This window comes from Furipterus horrens, unplaced genomic scaffold, assembly GCF_987537825.1.
Source record: "Furipterus horrens unplaced genomic scaffold, mFurHor1.1.pri manual_scaffold_17, whole genome shotgun sequence".
Taxonomy (NCBI): domain Eukaryota; kingdom Metazoa; phylum Chordata; class Mammalia; order Chiroptera; family Furipteridae; genus Furipterus; species Furipterus horrens.
In genome coordinates this window covers 35,046,497-35,067,692 of record NW_028327187.1, presented here as the reverse complement: position 1 = coordinate 35,067,692, position 21,196 = coordinate 35,046,497, and the positions used below count along the sequence as shown (strand labels likewise).

The following is a 21,196-nucleotide window of genomic DNA, read 5'->3' as shown; positions in this document are numbered from 1 at the left end:
CAGGAAGTACACAGAGTCCCAAACAAGTTGGAGCCAAAGAGTACCACACCAAGACACATCATAATTAAAAAATCAAAGGCTAAAGACAAAGCAAGAATCTTAAAAGTAGCAAAAGAAAAGAAGAGAGTTGCTTACAAAGGAGTTTCCATAAGACTATCAGCTGATTTTTCAAAAGAAACTTTGCAGGCAAGAAGGGACTGGGAAGAAGTATTCAAAGTGATGAAAAGCAAGGACCTACAACCAAGATTACTCTGTCCAGCAAAGCAATCATTTAGAATGGAAGGGCAGATAAAATGCTTCCCAGACAAGGTAAAGCTAAAGGAGTTCATCATCATCAAGCCCTTATTATATGAAATGTTAAGTGTTATTTAAGAAACAGAGCAAAACAAAAACTAAGCAAACAAGTAGAACAGGAACAGAATCATAGGTATGGAGATCATGTGAAAGGTTATCAGCTTGGAGGGAGAAGGGGGAGAGTAGGGGAAGAGGTGCAGGGATTAAGAAGCATGACTGGTAGGTACAAAATAGGCAGGGGAATGTTAAGAACTTATATTCATGACCCAGGGACATGAACTAAGGGGGGATTTCTGGAGGAAAGGAGATACTGGGTGGAAGGGGGCAAAGGGAAAAAATTGGGACAACTGTCATAGCATAATCAATAAAATATACTTTTAAAATGTATCTACATAAAGACTTATACACAGTTGTTCATAGAAACTTTATTAGCCAAAAGTAAAATTGAAAAATGGGAACAACACTAGTGTTCATCAACAAGTGAGTGGCTAATCAAAATATAGCACAGCCATACAATAGAATACTATTCAGCAATTTTTTTTAAAACATACTACTTTCACATGCTACAACATGGATCAACTTTGAAAACATTATGCCAAATGAAAGAAGCCAGAGGCAAAAGGCCATGTATTATTGAATTCCATGTATTGAATATCCCATATTGTATTATTCCATTTTTTCACAACAGGCAACTCTATAGAAACAGAAATTACATCGGTGGTTTCCAGGAGATTGGAAGGAGCAGAGAGAGACTAATCAAGACCAGGATTAGGGTGAGGCAAGTGAGGTTGAATAGAGCAAGTACAGGGGTCAGATCCAGTTTTTATTTAAAATTTTGACTTTTTTATCACTGTTGGGATTTTGCATTAATTTTTTTTTTAAAGAAACATTGCAGTAAAACACCATGTATCATGATTGGTGAGATTTTGGCACCCCCTTAAATTTTGTTCATTGGGCAATGCCCCACTTGCCTCACCCTAGTCCGAGCCCTGTCAGGATTAATTATAAATGGGTATGAGAGAAATTTGGGGGGTAGATGTTCCCAAAAAAATTACTGAAATTATTAACTCTACGCTTACAGTGGTGAATTTTATAGTATACAAATTTTATATTAGCAAAGCTATTGAAAATATTGAATGTAAATGTCCTGGACCTCCCCCACTTAATGTGTTAACTCACCTAAACAAAAATGGTGGTGAATTTATGATCATAAAATATTGGAAGCAAATATAACATCTTTATAATCAGAAAAAAATTCTTTGCTCTGAAATAAAAAGTTGTAGCTTTGCTAAAATTGAACATGTATCCAAATACTGACCAGAATCAGTTGTATAAACATATAGGGATTTTCATTTAGAATATATGAACTCAAAGTCACCTATCAGGTTTTTATTTTTTATCAAATATGTTGGGGTGACATTGGTTAATAAGATTATGTAGGTTTCAAGTGTAGATGTCTATGATACATGATATGTATAGATTTTTTTAATTTATTTATGTATTTTGGTTTTTCAATTACAGTTGTCCCATTTTTTCCCCTTTGCTCCTCCCACCTGTCCCACCCCTTCTCCCACAATCATGTCCCTCCCCGTTGTCCATGTCCATGAGTCATTTATACACGTTCCTTGACTAAACCTTTCCCTTATCCCCCTTCTCTCCCTCCCCCATCCCCCCTATTGACTGTTATTCTGCTCCTTGTCCTATTTAGTTCGTTTGTTTGTGTTCTTTAGTTTCCTGTATTAGGTGATATCATATGGTATTTTTATTTCTTTGTCTGGCTTATTTCACTAAGCATAATTCTCTCTAGTTCCATCCATGTTGTCGCAAAGGGCAGGAGTTCCTTCTTTCTCTCTGCTACATAGTATTCCATTGTGTAAATGTACCACAGTTTTTTGATCCACTCATCTACAGATGGGCACTTAGGCTGTTTCCGGCACTTAGCTATTGTAAACAGGGCTGCTATGAACATAGAAGTACATAAGTTCTTTTGAATAAGGGTTTTCATATGTATAGATTTTTAAAGTATATTTTATTTTAAGATTGTCCACTTGGATCACAAAACATTTCAAATGAAGTTTTGCAGTATAACTCTCTGGTAACCGTGTTCAGTGGGTGTTTAGCATAACATGTGAGGCAAGCCTATTTGTGTAAATCATACTTTTTTGCTACCCTCAATCAGCTTGGTCATATTCTTTAAATTATTTCACTCCTTGTTCTGTTTGTGCTTAGATTGTGTCATTTTGTGACATCATCTGGGAGTACATTTGTTTTTGCTAGTTTATTTTTCTATTTTTTTAAACATTTACTTCAAGGGATTAGGGTTTCTGAATGATCCCGGGTTGAACGGTTTTTAATATGGCTGGTAATCTGTGTTGAGACCATGCTAAAGAGTCATTGAGGCTGAAGATCCTATTGGTTTCTGTAAGTGAATTTTCAAAACTAAGTTTGCGATATCCCCACTGGAGTGCTGCATACTTAAAAAGAACTCTTGAAAAGCCATTTATTTTTGAAGTATGTCTGCATATTGCTTTGTTAAGTGATAACTTAAAGATGATGGCCTAAAAATGACAAGCTTTACAGATTTTTCTATTTTTTATATTTAAGTTGTGGCTCTTCTGTGGCACTGAAACATATCAAATTCTTTTCTTTTCAAGATATAGATTTTATTATACTGCACTAGATACTGTCATACAAAGAAATGGCTTTCACAAATTTTAACCATAGCCTTCAGCAAGAAATTTTCCATCATGACTCAGTACACATATATGTATATAACAAAATTTTCACCAGGCATTACCCTTAGAGTGTGGAATCCACTTTGATAATTTTTTATTCTGTTTTATATTTTTAATGCTGACCACATCTCCATGGAGCACACAGCCTACAGAATAAAACTAATCTAGAGTAACAAGTATTATCCTTATTGTGCTTTTGAGTATTAATTATTACCTTTATGAGCTCTATACTTTCTACCATATGGGTTATCCCTTCTTCAATACTGCCTTTTGCTTCCTTTTAAAAAATTATACCTTTAAACTTCTTGATAAAATGTTATACTTCTTAGTATATTTGTTATATATTAGTAGGGTGGAAGCATGTTTCTCCTTGTTTTGGGAGCTCTGTTAGTTATATATTTGTGCTCAATTGTATAACAGCAGACCCCTCTGTAATGTGCTTCTTTCTTAACATATTTAGAAATTCCTGATAACATAGTAGCACTCTAAGAGTCATGGTTGCCTTAACTGCAAACACCAGCCTTATACTTCATTTGGGGTTAATGGTCACACTTGGAAAGCAAACTCTCCAGTGAGCCCAGAATGTGAGCATACAATGTACACTCTGATTTTTCTCAAAATTGAAGCAATTCAAGGAAATTTTTAAAACACCATTTTAAAGTAAAATGATCAAATATTATATCAGGAGGAAATGCCAGAGATAAGTGAACCCAACTGCTTCCATTTACTGAAGGCAGAGGAACAATAACCTTCACTGAGCTCCCATAATATACTAGTACATTACCTGAGTTATCATGTGGATCTTAATCTTCAAAACACTGCCACCGTGTAGGCATATACTTATTTTTGAGGTGAAGGAGGTGATGCTCAGCTTAAATAACTTGCCAGGTACACAGCTAATGCCAAAGCCAGTATTCAAACCTAACTCAAGCTCCTTCCACTTCGTGCTACATTTTTTATATCAGAGACAAAGGAACAGCACCCAGAGAGATAATGTAATGAACCCAAAGTCATAGAGACTTAAAGAGTCAGCAATACAATTGTTCCCACTATTACATATTGTCTCTCACTATCGATCTCAAGCTGCATCACTTGTTCCATTCTTTTCTTCATGTTCATGCACAAAAACTGTTCCCCAGCCCCTCGACCTCTAATGAAACCCTACCTTTGCCCTTGTTGTTAAAGAATGTAGGCATGAGTATTTAAAATGCTGCTGAGCATGTGTTCACTCAAAGTAAAAGACTAGGAAATCAGCAATAAGAAATCATGGGGAAAACAGCATCATTCTATTTCCATCAAACAAAGCTACTGACAGCAACCTAGAAGGTTAATCTATGTCAATATTAGGCTTGAAATTTTCAACTACCTCTGTTGTTTAGAGTGAACAATTCATCTGGAGGCTGAATAACCTTTTGAGAGGGTAATCAATGTAATAAGCTGTTATGTTCACATATGAACTGATTTACAGGAGTCGGGATAAGAAGATATAAGGAGATTCCATTAAACCTCTTCTCCCAATTGGGAGATGTAGAGAAAGACAGTGGGTACATCCAGATGGAGGCAGCATATTGGTTAAGTATGTGGATGCTGGAATTAGTCTCACTAGATTCACAATCTGCTTAGCAGTTGTGTAACCTGAGGAAGGTTACTAAACCTTTCTAAACCTAAGTTCCTCATGTAGGTTCTCAATAAATATTAGCTATTATCATTTTTAAGTAGCTGCTCTCAACCATATTAGTTTCACAAATACTAATATTGCACTTGCATTTTACTTCCTAAAACTTTGTAGGAATACAGTTGAAATTTCAGTGTCAAATAGCAGATTTCTGATGAGAAATAACCAATAGCATTATTTCTTGAACACATACAGTGCTTTCCTTAAGGACTACACCAGTGGTAAACATATTGATGGTATTAGTATATGACGTCTTACAGATATTGACAGCAGGTTGCAATTTTTTAATCTGAAATGTGTTTCATTTATAAAACTTTGATGGAACTGCTATGGTGTCCAAAGTCCAAGTCCTTCCAGACAAATGCTCCACCTGCTGACTTTCTTGGGAGCTGCAGAAACATCTGAGGCTGTCCAAATTGGAAGATGTCAGGGTTAAGGAATTATAACAGAGAAAATGGAGAAAACACACTAACTGAACTTCATTTCTGTGTATATATTACTCCAAAGGCAGAACTCTCTTAACTTTTCAAGATATCAAATGTTTTGGAGAACAGTGTGGAGGATTTGTCCGGGTTAGTTGATGCATAGGTCCTCCTTTAAAATGAAAAGTATATGCAGAATAATAGAAGACATGCAGGGTATAAAAAGAAATGGGATCAAAGACAATGGGATATTTTGGCTCCATTGTAAGCAATATCCTTTCCTTTTCTGATGGATGACCAGTGTCTTCATCCTGCTGCAAATTCACTTCAAAGCAGTAGTGATGTGGCAATAAATTAATGATATAACAGCAGGATTTTTTTCTTTTATTTTTTATATGTTTTATTGATTATGCTGTTACAACTGTCCCAATTTCTTTTACCTTTGCTCCTCTCTGCTCAGTAACCCCCTTCCCCCCAGCAGTCCCACACCCCTTAGTTCATGTCCATGGGTCATGCATATAAGTTCCTTGACTTTACCCTTTCCTATACTATTCTTAACATCCCCCTGTCTATTCGGCATCTTCCTACTATGCTTCTTTTTTTAAGTATATTTTATTGATTATGTTGTTACAGTAGTCCCAAATTCTTCCCTTTGCTCCCCTCTGCCCAGTACCCCCCCCTACTATGCTTCTTAATTCCTGTACCATTTTCCTCCTTCTCCCCTCTTCCCCCTCCCAGCTGATACACCTCCATATGCTACCCATACCTATGGTTCTGTTCCTACTCTGATTGTCTGCTTAGTTTGTTTTTTAGATTCTGTTATTGATAGTTGTGATTTTGTTGTCATTTTAATGTTCATAGTTTTGATCTTCTTTTTATTAAGTAAATCCCTTTAAAATTTCATATAAGGGCCTGATGATGATGAACTCCTTTAGATTTACCTTGTCTGGGAAGCATTTCATCTGCCTTTTTATTATAAATTATAGCTTTGCTGGATAGAGTAGTCCTGATTGTAGGTCCTTGCCTCTTATCACTTTGAACATTTCCTGCCAGTCCCTTCTTGCCTGCAAAGTTTCTTTTGAGAAATCAGCTGATACTCCTATAGGTACCTCTTCTTTTCTCTTGCTATTTTTAAGATTCTCTCTTTATATTTAACCTTTAGCATTTTAATTATGATATGTTTTGGAGTGGTCCTCTTTGGGTCCAACTTGTTTGAGACTCTCTGTGCTTCCTGGACCCATATGTCTATATCCTTCATTTTTTCACATAATTTTTCAATTTCTTGCTCTTCCTCTTCTCCTTCTGGCACCCCTATGATTCAGATATTGGCACATTTAAAGCTATCTTAGAGGTTTCTAAGTCTCTCCTTATGTTTTTCAATTTTTGCTTCCTCCTTCTGTACTGGTTGACTGTTTATTTCTTATGTTCCAGTTAGTTTATTCAAACCCTGGTTTTCTTTCCTTCACTATTAGTTTTATGTGTATTTTCCTTCATTTCACTTAGTATAGCCTTCAGTTCTTCTCTGTCATGCTTAATCTTTTCTGTCAAGTCTGTATCTTTATCACCGGTGCTTTAAACTGTGCATCTATTAAGTTGGCCATCTCCTCGTCTTTTAGGTTTGCTATCTCCTCATTGCTCAGTTATCTCACTGGGACCTTGATCTGCTCCCCCCCACACACCTTTTTGGCCATACTTCTCTGTCTCTTCATCTTGACAGCTTTCTGTGTCGCCTCTGTGACATACGTGAAGGTTACAGCACATAGCTAACTTATTATCATTTCAGGGGACATAAATTACATCTTATTATTAACTCAAAAACTAGTTTCTTACAGATAACAAGAGCATTATATCTTGTTTTGAAATGTTTCTATGTCTGTTTTCCTCTTATTGCTAATTTACTTTCATTAACTGCATGCTTCCTCTAACATTTATTCAAAAGGTATGAGTTACTCTTTAAAACACATTTTTAAAAATACTAAATGTTAAGCATTTTACTGTCATTTCATTATACTAACCTCAAAATCTGTCTTGTGCATCAGAAATATTTGAAATGAAAAGCTGGGGTAACCATACTTATATCTGACAAAACAGACTTTAAAATAAAGGCTATATATAGTAACTAGAGACAAGGAAGGACACTATATAATGTTAAAGAAACAATACAACAAGAGGGTATAACCCTTGTAAATATTTATGTAGCCAACACAGGAGCACCTAAATATGTAAAGCAAATCTTGATGGATATAAAGGGAAACATTGACAGTAGTACAGTCATGGTAGGGGATTTTAACACCCCATGGACATGAATGGACAGATCTTCCAGACAAAAATCAACAAGAAAACAGTGGCCTTAAATGACACACTAGATCAAATGGACTTAATTGATATCGTCAGAGTATTTCACCCCAAGCAGCAGAATATACATTCTTTTCAAGTGCACATGGACGAGTTTCTAAGATAGACTGCATGTTAGGACACAAAACAAGTCTCAATAAACTAAAGAAGATTGTATCTTCTCTGACCATAATAATATTAAATCATATCAATCATAAGAGAAATACTGAAAAAACACACTAATATATAGGGGCTAAATAACCTGTTACTAAACAATGAATGGGTTAACAATGAGAGATCAAGGAAGAAATCAAGATACCTTGAAACAAATAAAGATGAGAACACAACAACCCAAAATCTATGAGACAAAAAGAAAGAAGTCCAAAGAAAGAAATTCATAGCATTACAGGCCTACCTCAGGAAATACGAACATTTTCAAATAAATAAACAATCTAACTTTACACTTAAAGGAACTAGAAAGAAAAACAAAACATAAAGCCCAAAGTGAGGAGAAGAAAGGAAATAATAAAGATCAGAACAGAAATAAACAAAACCAACTCAGCGTTCCTCAGCCTTAGAGACCAGTCAACATTGTCTTTTTAACTTAACTCCCCATTGCCAAGCAACCATGAGATCCCACGTTCATCAGAATTATTCCACTGAGGTGGAGGCTCCTGTCAACTGCCTGGCCAACCTGCACCTATCTCTCTCTGGGCTTCTATTTCAACTGTGATGATGTGGCTCTGCAGGGTGTGGGCCACTTCTCCTGAGAGTTGGCTGAGAAAAATCACAAGGACACTGAGCAAGATGCAAAACCAGCAGAGTAGCCATGCTCCCTTCCAGGATGTGCTGAAGCCTTCCCAAGATGAGTGGGATAAAATCCAGGACACCGTGGAAGCTACCTTGGCCTTGGAGAAGGACCTGAACTGGCTTTTTTGGACCTGCTCTCTCTTCTACAAGCACAGACCCTCATCTCTGTGACTTCCTGCAGAACTGCTTCTTGGATGAAGAGGTGAAACTCTTCAAGAAGAGGGGGACCACTTGACTAACCTCCACAGGCTGGGATGGGCAAGTATCTCTTCCTAAGGCTCACCCTCAAGCATGAGGAGGAACCTTTGGAGCCCAGAGGGTTTTGAGGATCCCCTCTGCATTTCCCTGGTGTCTGGCTTTTGCCTGAGCCTCTCCCTGGAACCTCTAGGCATCTTTTTAACCACCTGGAGCCCTCTCCCATGCCATGGCCCAAATGGAAACAATGAACCTTTTTGTAGCCAAAAAAACCCCCAAAACTTAACATCATTAAAATGACCATACTAACCAAAGCATTCAATAGATTCAAAGCAATTCCAATTAATAATTATGTATTTCACAGAACTAAAACAAATATTCCAAAATTTTATATGAAACCACAAAAAAATACCCTCAGTAGTCACATAAGTCTTGAGAAAACAAAGTTTTATGAAATCAAACTATACTACAAGACCATAGTAATCAATACAGCATGGTTCTGGCATAAAAACAGATATATAGGTCAGTGGAACAGAATAGAGAGCCCAGAAATAAACTCACACTTCAATAGTCAATTAATATTTGATGAAGGAGCAAAAACATACATTGGGGTACAGTCTATTCAATAAATGGTATGGGGATAATTGGAGAGATACATGCAGAAAAAAATGAAATTAGATCATGTCCTTACACAATACAGAAAAATAATCTCAGAATGAATTAATGATTTAAATGCTAGAATTGAAACCATAAAAATCATAGAAGAAACCATAGGCAGTAGAATCTCATGCATCTCTCACAGCAGTATTTTTACTGATACATCTCCTTGGGCAAGGGAACAAAAGAAAATATGAATAAATGGGACTACATCAAACTAGAAAGGTTTTGCACAACAAAGGATATCAACAACAAAATGAAAAAACAGCCCACTGAATGGGAGAACATATTTTTCAATGATACATCTGATAAGGGGTTACTATCCAAAATTTATAAAGTACTTATAAAACTCAACACCAACAAAAACAAACAATCCAATTCAAAACTAGGCAAAAAACTTTAATAGACACTTCTCCAAAAAGGACATGCAGATGGTCAATAGACATATGAAAAGATACTCAACGTCTCTAATTATCAGAGAGATGCAAATTAAAACCACAATACGATATCATCTCGCACCAGTCAGAATATCATCAATTAATCAACGAACAGAAAATGTTGGCAAAGATGTGGCGAAAAGGGAATCCTCGTGCACTGTTGGTGGGACTGCAAATTGGTGCAGCCACTGTGGAAAGCAGTATGGAGTTACCTCAAAAAATTGAAAATATAGCTCTGGCTGCTGTGGCTCAGTAGATTGAGCATCGGCCTGCGAGCCAAGTGTCGCTGGTTTGATTCCCAGTAAGGACACTTGACTAGGTTGCACGTCAGGTCCTCATTTGGGGGCATGAGTGAGAGGCAACCACACAGTGATGTTTCTCTCTCTCTCTCTCTTTCTCCTTTCCCCTCTCTCTAAAAATAAAATAAACAAATAAATAAATAGTTTTAAAAAATTAAAAATGTAACTGCCTTATGATCCAGTGATTGCACTACTGGGGATATATTCAAAGAAACCTGAAACACTAATTCAAAAGAATATATGCACTTATATGTTCATTGCAGCATTATTTACAAGAGCCAAGATTTGGAAGCAGCCCAAGTACCCATCAGTAGATGAGTACTCTGGGACATTTACACAATGAAATTCTACTCACCTGTAAAAAAAGAAGAAAATCCTACTGTTTGCAACATGGATGGACCTATAAAGTATTATGCTTAGTGAAACAAGCCAGTCAGAGAAAGAGAAGTACCATATTATTTCACTTAAATGTGTGATCTAATGAACAAAATAAGCAAACAAAATAGAATCAGATTCATAGAGAATAGACTGACAGCTCTCAGAGAGGAGAGTGGTTGTGGGGCTGGGTGGAAAAAGTGAAGAGATTAAGCAAAGAAAAAACACTCAGACATAGATGAAGCATGGTGATTACAAGAGGGATAAGGGAATAAGTGGGGGCAGACAGAAGAGGGAAAGAGGGTAAAGAAGGCATAAATGGTGATGAAAGGAGACTTGACTTGGAGTGGTGAGCATAGAATGCAATATACAGATGATGTATTATAGAACTATACACTTGAAACCTATATAATTTTATTAAATAATGTCACCCCAATACATTCAATTAAAACCTTTTTAAAGTATTTGAAATGAACATTAAACATTTTGAAGCTGCATTAATGGAGGGAAAGATACTAGAAAATGACAGGTTTTTTTAACTATGAAGTCTTATCTTGTTTTAATAGATCCTTTAAAAAATCTGATAGGACTGACCCAAAAGATCACCTTTTATATAGCCTCTTTATGGAATGCTGGTTAAAATGGTTCTAGTTTCACTAATGAGAAAAGGGAAGTGTGAAATTTCTTATAGAGTTTCTTCCTTATGAGTTCCACTGCACCTTTTCTCAGTGAAAGGATTTGGGTGTCCGTTCCATACAAGGGAAGAAAGTGGTAGAAATATCACCAATACTCTTGTCAAAGCTACTATTGTCTTGAGGGGGAAATGTTGAATCAAGCTTGTGCATTTAGCATTGATTCTAAGAAAGCTCCTTTTTACATCTGTGTTGCAGCTTATGTATACTATTATACCATTTCTATGTGGATATTTACCAAAATTCTTCATACTCATAGGTATAGCATAATATTAACCATGTAATTGCGAAGTCAATAGCCATGTATACAAGAGGCCATGAAAATGACCATTTTGCATTTGGGTTTATTTTCAGCCATGTCAATAGCCAATTTCAGCTAAATCACACAGATCAAGCACATGATTGTCTGAGTCATTATTAAGGGGGCCAAAATATCCAGATTATGATGTGCAGGCTTGATTTTAGATCATATAGACATAGCCATAGTCCATTAGCCTCAATAGAATGGCACAAGTGTATTTTCCATATATTACTGTATTCTCCACTTTTCAAGTAGACATGAATTAAAAACTATTAGTATTTGCAGCAGCAGAATACATTCCTTTTCATACCAAACCATGATTCTGGAAATACAACAAAATCAGTTTTTCTCTGTCCCAGTAAAACTCCATCATTCCAAATTAGAATGAAGTTTACAGTTCCATTCCAAATGAAGAACAGATCAAAAATAAATCCATACATATTTGGTTTTTATGCAATTGTATTTCTAAGTACTTATAGAAAAATTGCACCTTCTAAAATTTACACACCATTCTGATTTTCCTTATACAAAATATGAGAATTTTGTACTACAAAAATGTGGGCATTTCTTTCCTATTGTGTAAGTAGAGATTATTTATTTCCTAGTTCTCGCTGTGCCTCAATTTGTTTATCTGTGAAATACTTTTATTTTCTTATCTGTAAAATAGTACCTAACTCTGAGGATGGAAGATTAAAAGAGTTGACACACATAAAGCAATTAGAACAGAATCTGTCACATAGGATATGTTCAATAAGTGTTAGCAATTATTGTTATCATTTTTATTACCCTATTACTACAGATGCTACTTTGGAGCAATAGTCTTTTATACATTAAATTATTTCCAGAATCAAATCAGTCAAGAATAAATTAAATACATATGGCAACAATGAGAAAAGACTGTGAAAGTTCCAACTTCATAATTGAACTATTCTGTAAACTTTAGCATTTGGAAGTATGACAAATTATTTCTGACTCATCCAGTTTTGTTTTGTTTTTTTTTACCTCTTGATTAAAAGCAAGATGATCCCAGTTGAAATCCTAAGAGAATATGTACAACTATTAGTTAGGAAAATCTGTTGCAAAGCAGATTTTCACATACAAAAAGCTAAATGTAATTATGTTCAGAAATAAATAAATAAGGGTTGTTTCAGGCATCCAGGGACCAATAAGAATTATAGACCTTAAAAAAACAAGTAATTTTGGTAGAGTCAATAAATAAAGAACATTATCAAAACTCTTGCCAAAATTATTTCATCAGAGTGTAAAATCTAAAACAACTGAATTTTCCAGAAGCTAATAAAAGGTTATCTTGGGACACAGAAATTTAAATTTGCTTCAAGGTGGAAAAATGAAAGTACAAACAAAGAACTTGATTTGCTAGCTTTCAGCCCAGAGCTGCCATCTTCCCACAGAACTTGGAGATGTGCCAGGCTCCTACGCCTATTTTTGACTTTATGACAGAGTGCGTTCTTTTCCTTTGAGCTTTTCTGGCCATGAGAAAACATAGCCTAACCAGGATGAAGCTCTGCCACAGAACAGAACTATCCTAGGGATAATGTAGCAATGTTTTATAAAACCTAGCAACCAGATTTTCATTTCTGCAGACAAAGCCAGCCTTCATCAACACTGTGAAGGAGATGGAGTTTCCTCAGTACAAGCCATTACCCATTATGGAGCAATCAATGCCCTCACACTGCCCCCTAACTTCCCATGGACACTCTCCCTGAGTAGCATTCATGATGTAAAACCATGACTGGAAATCCTGGCTGTGCCAGAGCTTTATAACAATGCTGCTGCTTAGATAAAACCCCCAGAGATTCTGATTTAATTGGTCTGGGGTGGAGCCTAGGCATGGCTTTTTGTTGTTTGGCTTTATTTTGTCTCCAGTTCCTCAGATGATATTGATGGGTAGACAGAGTTGAGAATCGCTGATGTAGAAAAACAATATTTCTCAGTTGTGTGTGCAGACCACGGCAATCACTAGTGATGCTTAAGGGGAAAGGGGATGGGTGAGAAGGGTGAGGGGGATTAAGAATCACAGACTTCCAGTTACAAAAGCAGTCACAGGAATGTGAAATACATTATAGGGATGATAGTCAATAATATTGTAATAACTATGAATGGTGCCAGGTGGGCACTTAAATTAGCATGTCGATCACTTCACAAGGTATGTAAATATCTGGTCACTATCATGTACACCTGAAACTAATATAATATTGTATGTCAACTATAGCTGAAAAATAAATTTTTTAAAAACTGCAGATTCTTGAGCATTCAGATATCCTGAATCTGCATTTTAACAAACACCCCAGGTAATTCCAATGCATAGTTACATTTAAGAACAAAATTTTTTCTTATTAAAACTTATTCACCTTCTGCCACAGTCACTACTGAATGGATAGACTAATCCAAAATAATGTGGTAATGGGTACTGTTGAAGTCAAGTGTTACTTTTTTTATTTTTCAATTACAGTTGACTTTCAATATTATATAGTTTCAGATGTACAGCATAGTGATTATACATTTATATAACTTACAGAGTGATCCCCCAGCAAGCCTAGTGCTCCCTTGACACCATCCATAGTTATTGCAATATTATTGACTATATTTCCGAAGAAAATGCAGAGGGTGACCCCAATAGTAAGAATTTCTATAGTGGGTCAGGGAGGGTGATTTTGTTTGGTTGGCTATTGGGGTGGGTTGGAGGAGACAAACTTTTTAGTTCCTCTCAAATCCTAGTATACAAGTAGTTTCCTCCTTCACTTGAGGCCTGTCCTGTATGCTAAGGTTCAGTTAGTAAAAAGAAAATTTTGATCCATGAAGCTAAGGTCCTGAACCCCACTAGCCGTTTATATAAAGATAACAATAAATATCATCTTATGGCTTTTTGCTTCATGGGTGAAGAACTCCACAAAACAGCAATGTTTTTATTAAATTTATTAAATGCAAAGTGAAGAATATTTACCAGCACCTAGCCATATCTCTTCAATTATGTAAACATTTGTGGCTTTTTCTCCCTTGGCATCACCTTACATCAATGGTTCTCAACCTTGGCTGCACATTGTAATCACTTGGTGATCTTAAAAAAACACACATGTCTGGATCTAGACTTCCAGGTTTTTAGTTAACTGGTCTCAGGTGGGCCTTAGCATGAGCAATTTAAAAAAGATCCCAGGTGATTCTACTGTACAGGCAAAGCTGAGAACTATATGCCTTAAAAGAAATGAAGCAGTGTTCCACAGGAGTGGGTGGTCCAGCAAAACCCACAGAAAGAGAATATGATAAACACAATTACTACATATAATCTGGAGTTGGTAAAAAAAAAAAAAATTCTTCTGCAGTTAAAAAAATCCTGCTTTGAAACCTGTATAGACCTAAAGAGTATTATGCATGTATCATCATCATACGCCATCATAACATGGGTTGTTGTTGTTAATGTGTTACTTTTATTTGATGTGTTAATTCCCTGACATCATGTATGTCCCTCCTCCATCAACTACACTGAAACCATTTCTCTTTCCAGAAATAAAATAAGTACTACTTAAACTGAAATCCTGCCCCTCTGACTCTAGATTGGTCTTTGTTTTGTTTTGTAGGTCACTCTCTGGGCGAATTGTTGGAGGGGTTTGGTGGTTCTTCACTCTGATCATAATTTCTTCCTATACTGCCAATCTTGCTGCTTTCCTGACTGTGGAGAGGATGGTTTCTCCCATAGAGAGTGCTGAAGACTTAGCTAAGCAGACTGAAATTGCATATGGGACCCTGGACTCTGGATCAACAAAAGAATTTTTCAGAGTAAGTTCTTTACATTTAATTGGACCTGTTGGTTTTTATTTTATCATCTTCTCACAAAGGCAAATTCACAATGCTTTTAAGGGATGGGAAAGAGCAGAAATGTAGTCAAGGCAGATCATCTTGAATACAGCACTCTTTGGTTGGTGACTTAATTTATTGTCCCTCAGAACTCATACATGATGTCATAAGTGGCATGCCAAGAGCTCTAAGCTTGAACTCTAAGGTTTGGATTCCAGCCCTGCCACAAAGTGATTGTGTGTCTTTGGGCACACCATTTAACTTATGTGACCCTTGGTCCCTTTCCTTGAACAATGAGGGGATTAAACTAAATAATATCTATTCTCCTTACTAGCTTTTACAAAAGTAGTGATTTTATGTCTCAGAAGTTCACAGAAGTTTGGTAATTGACTCTGTCTAAGACTCTGAAGACTGATAGACTATAAAATTACATATTCAATTTTAGACATTGGTTTTCTATTGAAATGTATTACAGTTGTTTCAAGTATTCATGTACATGCTGATAATTAGATTTTCAAGGAAGATGATAATTGTTTTAATTTCATGAGTAGATTTATTCCTCACTCCAATCCCCCCATAGGCCAACTCCTAGGAAAAGTTAATAAAGCTACATGTGTATTGTCAAGAGGAAAGACAAAAGGAGATAGAGGCAGAAAATTATAGAAGGGTAATTTGATGGACTAACAACCTTTACATAAACAATCAAGATCTTTGTTCTGTAGCAACTGGACTATAAGAAAGGCTACCACTGGAGTGTTTAAGAAGTCAGTTTTTTTTTTTTTTCAATTGCCCCAACCAGGAAAATATGGTGGTTGATTAGAAATGAATCCACTCTACACATTACCACTGCTTGCTACTGTAACCACTGTAACCAGTCATAGCAATGGTCCAGAAGCCACTTCTGTAGTAGGTAAAAAGGAAACATTTAGTCACCTTCTCCAACCAATAATAAAATTATTGGCTGTCAGGTATAATTACTGACTTTTCCTCAAAGATCCAGAGTAAACAGATGTTGGTTTTAAACCAGGTTGGTTTAAGAAATCAGTAAGAAACATATTTCTATGTGTATTATCATGAGAGTGGTCCAATTATTTCATGGGAAACCCGGAGGAGTGTTTCTTGGAATTATAGCAATTAACTAAAAACTGTTTTCACTCCCTGAAAAAGAAAAGGTTAGTTCCAAAACTCTTCAAGAATTTTCATTGGCTCTGGATATCCCTATCTCACTTCTACCATTGTTGACCGAGATCATAATCCCTAACCAGGGAGAGAGGCCCAGTATTGGAAGCAACAAAATGATATGAAGAAAGTCTGGAACTGACCTAGCCTTGACCCTCACTGCTATAGCAGTTCCAGAAGTTTCTCTGGAAATAATCCCCTGTCCCCATGAAATCATTTGCACACTTCACGGCAGGAAGCCAGGAATTTCCATCTGTTAAGTAGACAGTACATAATCTCCTCCATGGAAATCTGATTTGGTATCAATTTCAACAGAGCTGTTTACCATCCCAATGTGCATCAAGTTGCTATATGAAGTAATTGACCACTTAGGCTATCAAGATGCCAGCCTTAGACCCTCTGATAAGTAACAGTTGTTCCACTAGAAAGCATTTTTACTTCAACAATTATTAGAAATTAGGAAGATATGCTTTAAATGGCAATCAATAGATGGCATCAATTCCCATTAAGCTTTCAAAAGCCATTCATCCATATTGCAGACAAAGGAGTCTCTCTGGGAGCATTTATTAGCACAAAGTCTTGAAAGTGTGACCAAATAGTCATTGTTCCCATGTCTAGATCCCACCCCCGACACATTTTGTGTCTTTCTCAAAAACCAGGAAAGCATCTACTAATCCATTCAATGATGGTTTCATTAAAGAGTATCATTTTACTGAAGACTACTTGAATCAACATTCAATTCTGAGCAAAGCGATTGCCACATTCTAATTGGTTTGCAATTTCTAATATTCACCAATTCCTAGTGACCTTTACAGCCAATGAGTAATTTGTATGGAAATTGCAAATTACTATAATTTCCTGTTTTGAAAATCTGATTAGAAAAGGAGCTGGATATTTCTAGGAATAGGGAAGTGCAGATCATTTTCTATTCCTGAGCACCCACTTTTTCTTTTTCCCCAACTGGTTGCTGTTGACATTATTAGGACTCTGTGGGAAAGTTCTTTAGGTCAGCACACAAAGATTGATGATCTAAGAGTGGAAGTGAGCAGTATAGAAAAATCATCTGTCTAGCCTGCTTGTACTAAAATGTTATACAAATATAACAAATGATAAGCTTGGTATCCATATAATACTGGGGGACCCAACCAATTGGTCTCTAAGCCATTTGTCCTCTTTGTATCCTCCACTCTACCCTCTTAGAGCCCCATAGATCGGAGGGGAGAGCCAACAAGAACACATAATCTTTCAGGGACTTAAACAACATAGCATGTCACTTCCCCTCCAACCTTCAATAATTTCAAGGCAATATAAAGAACAGTAACTCCTTCACATATGAAAAAATTTGGAACCTCTGATGGTATTCTTTATAAACTTTACAGGATAAAACAAGATCACATGCAACATCTACAAACATTACCTGAGCTCATTTCTTTCCATTCTCACTCCATACTAAAACCACAGGAACCAAATAGCAATAACATAAAGCAGCCTGGGGCCAGCCCTCTAGTTATTCCACTAAGAGAGAGAAATAAATAAAATAAAATTCCCTTCTAATTGCTCTGCAGACATTTTTACTTCTCCAGGGTAAGGCTGCCATTAAAATGATGGTATTTTTAAATGATTCCTTTATATATCTCATTTTCTGAGCTATCCTTAGCTATTATCTTACAGATCACATAAAGTCACTGGCACAGAGGGATCTGTTCCTTCAAGAAAGGCAGACAGGGAGTCAACAAAATACATGCAGTTGAGAGACATCTGAAATATTACCAACAACCCTCTTGACTTGAAAACTGATTTCCTTAGACAGCAACTCCAAAACTAAATGTCCCAACGAGAGGTGGAGAAACCCCAGACTAAAAAAACAAGTCGACAGCTTTATTTTCATTGCCCAGAGAAATGCCACTATGATTTGGAAAGCTGCACTGAAATGATCATTCTCTACTAGGTTTTGGAAATTTAACCTGATGCATATTTGTGTTAAAAAGTAGCACTGGGAGAAAAAGCAATTCCAAAATTCTCTCTGCCTTCAGACCCCTAGAAATATTAGAAGACAAATACAATGCTTGATTTCTTTTCCAGACACTTATCCTCACTGAGGATAGTTTGGAGGATAAAAGGAGGTTGTCTTTTAAAATGAAATGTTTAAAACTAATTTAAACCCCTTTAAGAAAATAAACATAAAAGGAGAGGAGTGGAGCTCCAGTGCCCTAGGCAGGACAAGAGAATTTAGCTTTGTCTGGATACCATCAAGGTGCTGTCCTGTCTTCTGAGTTGCAGCACTTTAAGGCCCATGAAGCACAGTTGAATTACTTATGGAGAATGTTTTTGTCTGGACTCTAGACTTTAACTGTTACTGTTGTTATTGGTCATTTTAATTTTTAATTTTTTAAATGGAGATAGCAAAAAGAAGAGCCTTCCCAAAGTGATCTGGGAAGCAGTCCCTACTAATAGTATTCAGATTCTGTTTACACATTCAGAATCTCTCTTAGACACACACACACACACGAAAGCATTTTCACTTGGAGTCCATATTTCGACATTTATTGGTTATCTATTATAGGGCTTTTGAATAATATGGGAAAAAGAGAAAAATCTCCTGGCAAATGCACCTATGCTGAGTATATTAATACTTTGACATGATCTTTAAGTTTTATTACAAGTGAGCTATATACACAACAGATCTCCCTTACCCCTTAATCTATCCCCTATCTATAGTATACACATCAAACTAAAAGTTTTGTTAAAAATTTTCTCACCAAGTCCTATGATGAATTTCAGATCTTGACAAACAATATACCTGGACAACTGCAAACAAATTTAATTAGTTTAAAGACACATCCAAACCACATACTAGGTAGGGAACACTAGCAACAATAAGAGACAAGTTGACACCAAGAACTGGTAGGTCAGAGACATACTGTTTGGCAATTTTAAAAGGGAAAAATTGTTTTTCTTAATGTTTACATGGATGTTTTGATGTCACCTTATTTTTTTTAAATTTATTTTCCTACATCATATACTATATTACCCAGCAAGAATCATGAACCCTGTAGGTCATGACTGGAGGTGGAAAGACACCTAGGCACAAGGTGAGAGATGCTGAGGCCTAACCAAATAGGCCTCTAGAAGAGGGAAATACATATTCAGACAGCTATTGGCCTTTCCCATCCCTCAGCATCCAGTGATCTATGGTTCCATAGGTCCTCCTTTCAGGCAAGGCTCAAGCCAGATGGAAAGAACAATTTGCAAGAGAGTGAAGCTGACTTAACAACTATGTACACAACTAACAATACATCTAATATCTGTCTCCAAGAGAAAGGAGAAAATGTGAGAACAAAGGCATGCTAATAATAGTGCCAGAGAGTTTTTTATTCATTATCTATCACCATTTCAATGACTCTTTTCTTGGGTATGCTCTATGTGCTATGCTCCAGGCTAAACACTGAGGATCCATCTCTATAAACAAAATTAAATTTCTGTTTTTTACCAACTCACATGAAAATACCTAGACAGTATTTTCACCATATTTGGAGGTTATTTTTGGAGATAGATTGACTTAAAATATTGGCAGGATGACAGATGGTTATTAAACTTAGTGTGGTGATTCGTCGTCGTCGTCGGCAGCCGTCCGTCTCGAGAGACGATGGTGTAGCTTCTCAAGAGTCTATCTGCACCGCCGAGAATGGCTGCGCAGTCCGACTCGGGAGTGACATGGTATCTGTCTCCTCCCGTGTTGAATCGACATCTTGTGATGACGCTGAAGCTACAGAGCCTGGGCAGGGTAATATGGAGGGTCTGCTGTTGCCCATGCAGCAGACCCCCCCTCTCTTCGCAGCTGAAGGGTCCAAGGGAAAGACGGAGTCAATACAGCTTGGCTTCAGGTGCGCCGCAGGAGTTGCCGGTGTTGACTACAACGTCAAACCGCCTTAGGGACTCCGGCTCCGGATTTTCTGTCGGGGTTTACTCCCTTAGCCTTTCCCCTGAAGAGGTATGCCGCAAGGCAGCGGAGGTTTTTTGGAGTCAGAGTTTTCCTTCTCTGATGTACCCTGACTGGAAGATCGAACCAGCGACACTTGGCTCGCAGGCCGACGCTCAATCCACTGAGCTAAACCAGCCAGGGCAACATAACATAAGAAAATGTTGAATCACTATGCTGTACATCTGAAACTATATTACTGTATGTCAACTATACTTTCATAATTTTTTAATATAGGTATCTCAGAGAACTAGATGACCATTCATCCAGGACAGCTGACAGTGTATATTTCTTTATTTATCTATTTTTTCATAAAACACTGGTAAGAATGGTAGATTATTTATATTTGAATTTCAAATTCTCTCTACCTATATATGACATGTGCTTCTATCTGTTGCTTATGTATCCTATTTCTTTATTTTTTAATTTTTTTCCTGTTACTTTCTTTTTTAATTTTATTTTTATTGTTTTTCTACTATAGTTGTCCCATTTTCCCCCATTGCTCACCCCCCCACCCAGCCCACCCCTTCTCCAACAGTCAATCCCCACCCCGTTGTCCATATCCATGGGTTATTTTTACTAGTTACTTTACTAAACCCTTCCTGAACTTACCCTCTTCTCTTCCATACCCCTCCCCTGATAAGTGTTACTCTGTTCCTTGCTCAATTTTGTTCATTTGTTTACGTTGTTCATTAGTCTTCTTTATCAGGTGATATCATATGGTATTTTTCTTTCTTTGCCTGGCTTATTTCACTAAGCATAATTCTCTCTAGTTCCATCCATGTTGTCGCAAATGGCAGGAGTTCCTTCTTTCTTTCTGCTACATAGTATTCCATTGTGTAAATGTACCACAGTTTTTAATCCACTCATCTACAGATGGGCACTTAGGCTGTTTCCATCACTTGCTATTGTAAATAGTGCTGCTATGAACATAGGGGTGCATAGGTTCTTTTGAATTGAGGGTTTTCAGATTTTTCAGGTATAATCCTAGCAGTGGAA

General features: G+C 36.7%; 1 protein-coding gene across 2 annotated transcripts in view; it reads left to right on the top strand.

Moving 5' to 3' along the window:
* GRIA3 (glutamate ionotropic receptor AMPA type subunit 3) overlaps nt 1-21,196 on the top strand; it is a 520,351-nt gene that overhangs the window by 413,983 nt on the left and 85,172 nt on the right. For both annotated transcript variants that reach the window (XM_090265357.1, XM_090265359.1), the window contains exon 12: nt 14,823-15,021. In XM_090265357.1, coding sequence (XP_090121483.1) covers nt 14,823-15,021 — 199 coding nt within the window. The remainder of the gene's footprint in view (nt 1-14,822; nt 15,022-21,196) is intronic.